This window comes from Ammospiza nelsoni, chromosome 8 (assembly GCF_027579445.1).
Source record: "Ammospiza nelsoni isolate bAmmNel1 chromosome 8, bAmmNel1.pri, whole genome shotgun sequence".
Lineage (NCBI taxonomy): Eukaryota > Metazoa > Chordata > Aves > Passeriformes > Passerellidae > Ammospiza > Ammospiza nelsoni.
In genome coordinates, this window is record NC_080640.1 from 38,236,002 (window position 1) to 38,243,072 (window position 7,071).

At 42.7% G+C, this 7,071-nt stretch overlaps 1 protein-coding gene across 1 annotated transcript; it reads right to left on the reverse strand.

Moving 5' to 3' along the window:
- Window positions 1–1,769: 1,769 nt before the first annotated feature.
- ATOH7 (atonal bHLH transcription factor 7) lies at window positions 1,770–2,751 on the reverse strand. Its single transcript, XM_059477453.1, has 2 exons — window positions 2,704–2,751; window positions 1,770–2,247 (listed from the first exon to the last, which is right to left on the reverse strand). Exons 1-2 carry the CDS (start codon window positions 2,749–2,751, stop codon window positions 1,831–1,833), a joined length of 465 nt encoding a protein of 154 aa, XP_059333436.1. The 3' UTR covers window positions 1,770–1,830.
- Window positions 2,752–7,071: the final 4,320 nt, after the last annotated feature.

Here is a 7,071-nt window from a genome sequence, read left to right on the forward strand (position 1 = left end):
TATTCTTTTGTCATTGGAAAGAATCCTAAATGATAAGACATGGCAGCAGCCAGCAGGGAACCCGCCAGCCTTCCCTGCTGGAAATGCACCAGCAGCTGTTGAGGGCAGTGTGACCGTGTTCACAGGGTCCAGGGTGAGGGAACAGATGAGGACCTGACTCCATGGTTCACAAGGCTGATTCATTATTTTATGGTATATATGACATTAAAACTATACTAAAAGAACAGAAGAAAGGATTTCATCAGAAGGCTGGCTAAGAATAGAAAAGGAATGGAATGATAACTAAGGCTTGTGGCTCGCACAGAGAGTCCGAGCCAGCTGACTGTGATTGGCCATTAATTAGAAACAACCCCATGAGACCAATCCCAGATGCACCTGTTGCATTCCACAGCAGCAGATAACCATTGTTTACATTTTGTTCCTGAGGCCTCTCAGCTTCTCAGGAGGAAAATCCCAAGGAAATGGTTTTCCATAAAATGTGTCTGTGACGTGGCAGCAGCTCGTTCCCCCTTCCCTCTCCAGGGTAACCCCAGGGAGGGCTTTTCTCTGCACTCTCCCCCCAGCAGCAGCAGCAGCACCTTCCTTCAGCTCCACACTGTGCTGCCACCACTCAGGCACTGCCAGCTGAGCCCTGCACCCTGCTGCAAACACGGCTGCTTCCCCAGCCATCCTCTCTCTCCTGTGTTTTCATCTTCCCAACCTCCTTCCTCTTCTGCCTTTTCTGCCCAGACCCCTCTATCCCCCACAAGTGAAAGCAGCAAGTAAACAAAAGGCCATTCAGCACATCACCAGGGCTGAAATGAACTCAACTGCTCTACAAAAACGCTCCATAAATTCTTCCCCAAATTCCTACATAAAATACACTCCTTACTGTAACTGGGAAGAAAATATCATTTGCTGGTTGTTTCTTCAGCACATTAAACTGCCAGGATTGTGACAGAAGTAGTGAAACATTTGGGGTAGAAAATCCACTAGCAAGTAATACCTAGGGTAGGAATTTCAGATATTTAGTGAGGACATAGTATATAAAACACTTTATTCAAGATTTACAAAATCTGTTGTTTTTTCCAGATAACATAAGGTTAAAAAATAAAATCCCATCATTTAAAGCCTACAAAAATCTAGAAGCTTAGATTATTTTCACACAAGCATTCTCATTTATAGTATACAATCACACGTGTTTTTACAACCATTGAAAATAAAACATTCCATCCGTGACTTGAAACCAGCTCTTTTTCGAGCATACAAGAGACACCATAAATTGGATTAAAGCAAACCTACACAACTTTGGAACCCATATGTCAAACTTACAAAGTTTAAGAAAGTTAGTTCTCTGTGGACTAGAACTCCAATACATTATAAAACTTTTTCCATGTGTGAACCATTTATGCAAAGACACTGAAGAACAACTTTAAAGCTGACATTAAAAGAAAAACATGGAATGAGGTCCATTTCTGGTGCTATTCCATTCAGTTATGCCACAGGTCAACTTGTCCCATGATCTGTAGAAATACTGTCATGATCCATCACAGTAAAAAAAGACACCAAAACCTTCTTTAATTAAAGCATTAAATACGCTAGATAAACTAGGAAAAAATTGCCAGAAATACTTCAAATTAAAAGTATAATTTCCACCAGCATTAAATAAATTCTGTCATTGAATTTATGACTTTATGATCTTTCGAGTTTATGTTCTGAGAGCAAATTTATTTATATGTAAGATGCAAACAGGAATGAGCTATTATAATGCCAATATTACCTTAGTCAAGCAGATTAACTCTTGCTAACTAATCAATTACACATCTGGCCCGCTGCACGCTGTCAGAAGCTCTAGTTGGCAATCTGGAAGTGCTCGGGGTGGTAGCTGAACAGCCTGTGTGCGTACGGGTCGCCGTCGGCCGCGGCTTTCTGTGCCGGGTACTGGCGGTAGCCGTCCCCGTGGAAGTGCTCGCAGCGCAGGCCGAGCCACTCCCGCTCGCCGCTGAACCGCTCGGCCTCGGCCAGGATCCTGGTCAGAGCCATGATGTAGCTCAGAGCCATCTGCAGGGTCTCGTACTTGGACAGCTTCTTGTCCTGGCCCCACTGCGGCACCACCTTCCTCAGGCGGTCGAAGGCCGTGTTGAGGCCCTGCATGCGGCGCCGCTCGCGGGCGTTGGCAGCCAGCCTCCTCTTGGCAGCGTTCTCCATCCTCTCCGAGCTGCCCCTGAGCACACAGCCCACCCCATTGTCCATCCTCTGCGAGCTGCCCTTGAGCACACAGCCCACCCCACTGTCCATCCTCTGCGAGCTGCCCTTGAGCACACAGCCTGCCCCACTGTCCATCCTCTGCGAGCTGCCCTTGAGCACACAGCCTGCCCCACTGTCCATCCTCTCCAAGCTGCCCTTGAGCACACAGCCTGCCCCACTGTCCATCCTCTGCGAGCTGCCCTTGAGCACACAGCCTGCCCCACTGTCCATCCTCTCCAAGCTGCCCTTGAGCACACAGCCTGCCCCACTGTCCATCCTCTCTGAGCTGCCCCTGAGCACACAGCCTGCCCCACTCTCCATCCTCTCTGAGCTACCCCTCACCACACAGCCCATCCCATTCTCCATCCTCTCCGAGCTGCCCTTGAGCACACAGCCTGCCCCACTCTCCATCCTCTCCGAGCTGCTCCTGAGCACACAGCCCATCCCATTCTCCATCCTCTGTGAGCTGCCCCTCACCACACAGCCCATCCCATTCTCTAGGGGACTGGCTTTACAGGTCTTCATAGCTGGTGCAGCTTCACTTGCACACACACACAAAGATCACAAAGATAGCAAAAATTCGCCTTCTAAAGAGTGCTAAGGAAAGCATTCATGGAGTAACCCTTGTACCACTTGAATCTGTTTCCCAATATCAATTGTGGAGTATTTTTCTTGCCTTCTAAAAAAGTAAATATAACAAAATAAAAGTTCTTCTGGTTCTTCTGGAGATGTCTGAAAATTGTTTCTTATCGTTGAAAGAAAGAATGAAGCATTTTTATGTCTTATGCTTTCACTCTTTTAATTTCTTTAATCTCAAAGAGAGAGAGGAAACAATGAAATCTCCATTCTCAAAATGTATGTTAGGAAGAAAACAGTCCGTTGAATCCAAGAAGCTCTTACTGGGTTACAGGCACAGCAACTCCAAATGGCAGTTTGCAGTGAGAGCAGTCCTGGCTCAGCTGAGGAGGGATTCAGTGATGGTGCTGGTTGTGCTCTGAGGAGCTGAGGGATTCAGTGATGGTGCTGGCTGTGCTCTGAGGAGCTGAGGAGGGATTCAGTGATGGCAATGGCTGTGCTCTGAGGAGCTGAGGAGGGATTCAGTGATGGTGCTGGCTGTGCTCTGAGGAGCTGAGGGATTCAGTGATGGTGCTGGCTGTGCTCTGAGGAGCTGAGGAAGGATTCAGTGATGGCAATGCCTGTGCTCTGTGGTGCTGAGGAGGGATTCAGTGATGGTGCTGGCTGTGCTCTGTGGAGCTGAGGAGGGATTCAGTGATGGTGCTTGCTGTGCTCTGAGGAGCTGAGGAAGGATTCAGTGATGGCAGTTTGCAGTGAGAGCAGTCCTGGCTCAGCTGAGGAGGGATTCAGTGATGGCAATGGCTGTGCTCTGAGGAGCTGAGGAGGCATTCAGTGATGGTGCTGGCTGTGCTCTGCAGCCGTGACTCCCTCAGAGATCTGTTTCCCCCAGGCAGCAGGGATGGTGTGCAGCGGCCAGGACCAGGCTTTATAGGAACACAAGGGCTGAACAGGTGGTGGCAGGTGGGCGGGCGGCACGCTGCTGCCATCCCAGCACCTTCCCACCCTGGGAACTACAGGGGAAAAAGCCAAACGGCAAAATCCCAACATTACAGCCTTCATCTGGTGAGAAGTCTTCCAAAGCCATTCTGTCCAGCCCTAACAACTTGCCATCTGGAGTAGTGTCTGGCTGGCCCCACAAGACTCTGGGCAGTTAAGCAAAAGACCCTTTCAATGGATAATCTGTTGCAACTCAGGGGGAAAAAAAAAAATCTCTGTGAATTGTAGTATTTGTACATTAAAACCCGTGAAAATTATGGCTAAGTGTTGAGGATAGAAGAATAACTGCATTAATCAAACAGCAGAAAGAGCTCAAAGATACACAGCCAAGAGTAGAACTGTTTCGCACATATGGTACCAAAATAAGTAAACTCAAATTACTAGAAACCCTCCAGCATTCACAACTTTAATATTTTATAAAGTGCACAACATTGCAACCAGAGTAGTATCTCAAGAAAAAAGGGGATTGTATTTTTGCCTGTCAGCAAACTCAAAGTCATTAAAATAATTTAAATATATTTAAACAGTTAAAATGTAGCAATAGATTTACCCAATAATTGCAAAAATATTTAGATGGGTTATGATAGTTATACACAAAAACATGTAAGTATACTAATCACCTGAAAACTGCCCTTTTTAATACACCCTATTAAAGTATCTATGTGTATTTGACATGAATTGAAGGTGTATTTTTAGTACTATATCTCGAAATAAGTGACAAGAATAAAAGAGGACACGAAAAACAAATCTGCTTGCTGGCAGCAAGGGATCAATTCTGCGACAACTGTAATGCCAGAGGAGCCACAACATACACAGAGCCATGCCCCATAATTACAACATATTTCTTTTACTGTACTTGTATTGTACTAAAATCACAAGTACATAAACTTACAAGGAAATATCACATGATCTTTTTATGATGTACACAAAAGGAAAAAAAAACCCTGCCACACAACGATTTATTATCTGTATTGATTTCAAACTTAATTAAATTGTTACCAGCATTCATAAATTAGTAACTTTTTTCATTAGAGACTGAATACTGTATATTTATTTAGAACTATAGCTCAATTGTTTCCATTATGACTCCAAAACTTGGTGTAGTTGTAAACAGCTGATTAATCCCCAGCAAAAGCAATGACAATGAAATGAGGTTGAATAATCCAAAAACAATAGGATGCAATTGAACACTAATGGACTCCAGCACGACAGATGTTGGACGTCGGCTGTTACGCCCAGTTGCTCTGCTCTTAATATTCCCCATCCTAATGATCATGAGCAGAGATGATAGCTGGGGTAGGGAGCCTCCATTATTCCATTATCAAAATGTATGCCACTTCTTAAATTTTTAAAGAAGTGCAACTTGGTCACGTTTCATTAGAAATGTTCGACTCGGCTGTGTGTGTGCACTGACCTATTCTCCAAACATAAAGAGCTTCTACCACTCGCTAAAGCACCACTTTCTGATTGCCTGTGTGAGAACAGCTCCCTGCAAAACCCCACACCAACATATGTCTCCCCTAAAGGATCAGCAATTAGAACTTGTGAGATTTCTGTTTCTGAGGATGCTCCACGGGAAGTGCCGCATGTGCAGGAAAGAAGATCCACATCTGATCTTCATGCAATTGCTAAGCATATTTTAGTGCTCCTGCAGCCTTCTAGCCCTCATTTTGTTATCCCTAAGTTTGTTTGGCTATCCCTAAGTTTGTTAGTTAAACCCTATGTCTCCTACAGTGAATGTCAAATGATTTTTCATCTAAAAGAACACCAGAGAATTAAGGTGTTCTGTAAGGTAATAAATGCTGTGTGTTCTCATGAACTAGCTGCTACTCAATGCAGGTAGTTAATCACTCTTCATCTTAAGAATGCTGCTAACCATAAATACAAAAAGCTCCCCTTTAAAACAGAGTACTGTATTTTTTCACTTGGCAGCAGTTTTGTTTTTTTAACTTAATATGTCCAGCCAGCATAAATTACAATGAAGACTTCAAATATATTGAAAAATCACAGTGCTTCAGAAACTTTGTATTTTCCTTCACTAATGCACAGTGACCCAGCACACAGCAGTGCTGTTAATTCTCCCTTCCTAATTGATTCACCACCATCCTCATGCTTTACTAACATGCTGCTGTAATCTCAGGAGAGGAGCTGTGATTTATCTCTCCTACTGAACACGCTGTAACTTCAGTGTAAATGATTTACTATCAAATCACAGCACAAGAGCCCAGATCCATTCAGACTAACAATGAACTAATAACAGGATTTTATAGCTCATAAGCAAAGCTAAAAAATGCTGGCTGACCAAAATCCCTGGTTTTCATCACTTAAAATTTTGTAAAGTTCCTGCTCTATGAAACAAAAATACAAAATGTATCAAGGTCCTACTCCCACAATCTAGTTCATCTGCCCAGCCCCATTGCATTGCCTTTTGATATTGTTACCTCAAACTAAAAAATAATCTGCTTTATTGCTCAGGGTATAGGAGAAAGGTATCAGCTGTTATTTTCACAGGTTTCCTTCACTCAGTTCGATTGCCTCTATATTTCAGTTTGTCTCAATTAGCCCTTATGTAATTGTACTCTCTCCTCCCTTTACTTTTAACAATTCCTCGTATGTATTACCATTTGAAATATTTTTTAAATTATTATCAATATTTTTATTATATATATTTTTTAAAGCTCTTACTATATCCTGATGTGATAAACTGCTGTGGTGCTAAAACCTTTTTTAAATCCTAACTTATATTAGTTTTGTGGGTTTTGTACATCAACCATTTCTCAAAAAAATTCCCTTTTACTTTTTTATCCTCATTAGATAATCTCAAGCCAGAAAAACATCAGAATCACCAAAAGAATTTCTATGTCTACCCAGTTGCTCAAAATTCAATCTTTGATTCTCTAACTATGCAGGTACCAATTTAGTGCTATTCCACAATCCTCACAGCATTATTCCTGAGTCATATTTTAATTCTAAACCAGTATTATTAACCAAAATATTATGCTTCCCTCAGAGAAAAACAAGAGACAGATAAGAATGCTATTTCAGTCATTAACCAGATTATTTTAGCAACTTCAAGTCACCATCAATATTAGGAAAATAAAGGAGTTTCAATCCATTAAAGAAATTAGGCAGTTTCAGGATTTATGACTACATACACAAACCCATTCAAAACTGTCTGCTAGGTATCCGGGTTAAAAACTCAGATGCAATTAGTGCAGCACCCACTAAGAGATGAATGTCTTTCACCTGCACTACTATGGAAAACACAATCTA

Bases quoted from the DNA above. Each gene is read 5' to 3' on its own strand.
- ATOH7 (XM_059477453.1), bottom strand. From the start codon at position 2,751: ATGAAGACCTGTAAAGCCAGTCCCCTAGAGAATGGGATGGGCTGTGTG. The intron at 2,248-2,703 runs GTGAGGGGCAGC...TGTGTGCTCAAG, and splicing joins AGAATGGGATGGGCTGTGTG to GGCAGCTCGCAGAGGATGGA.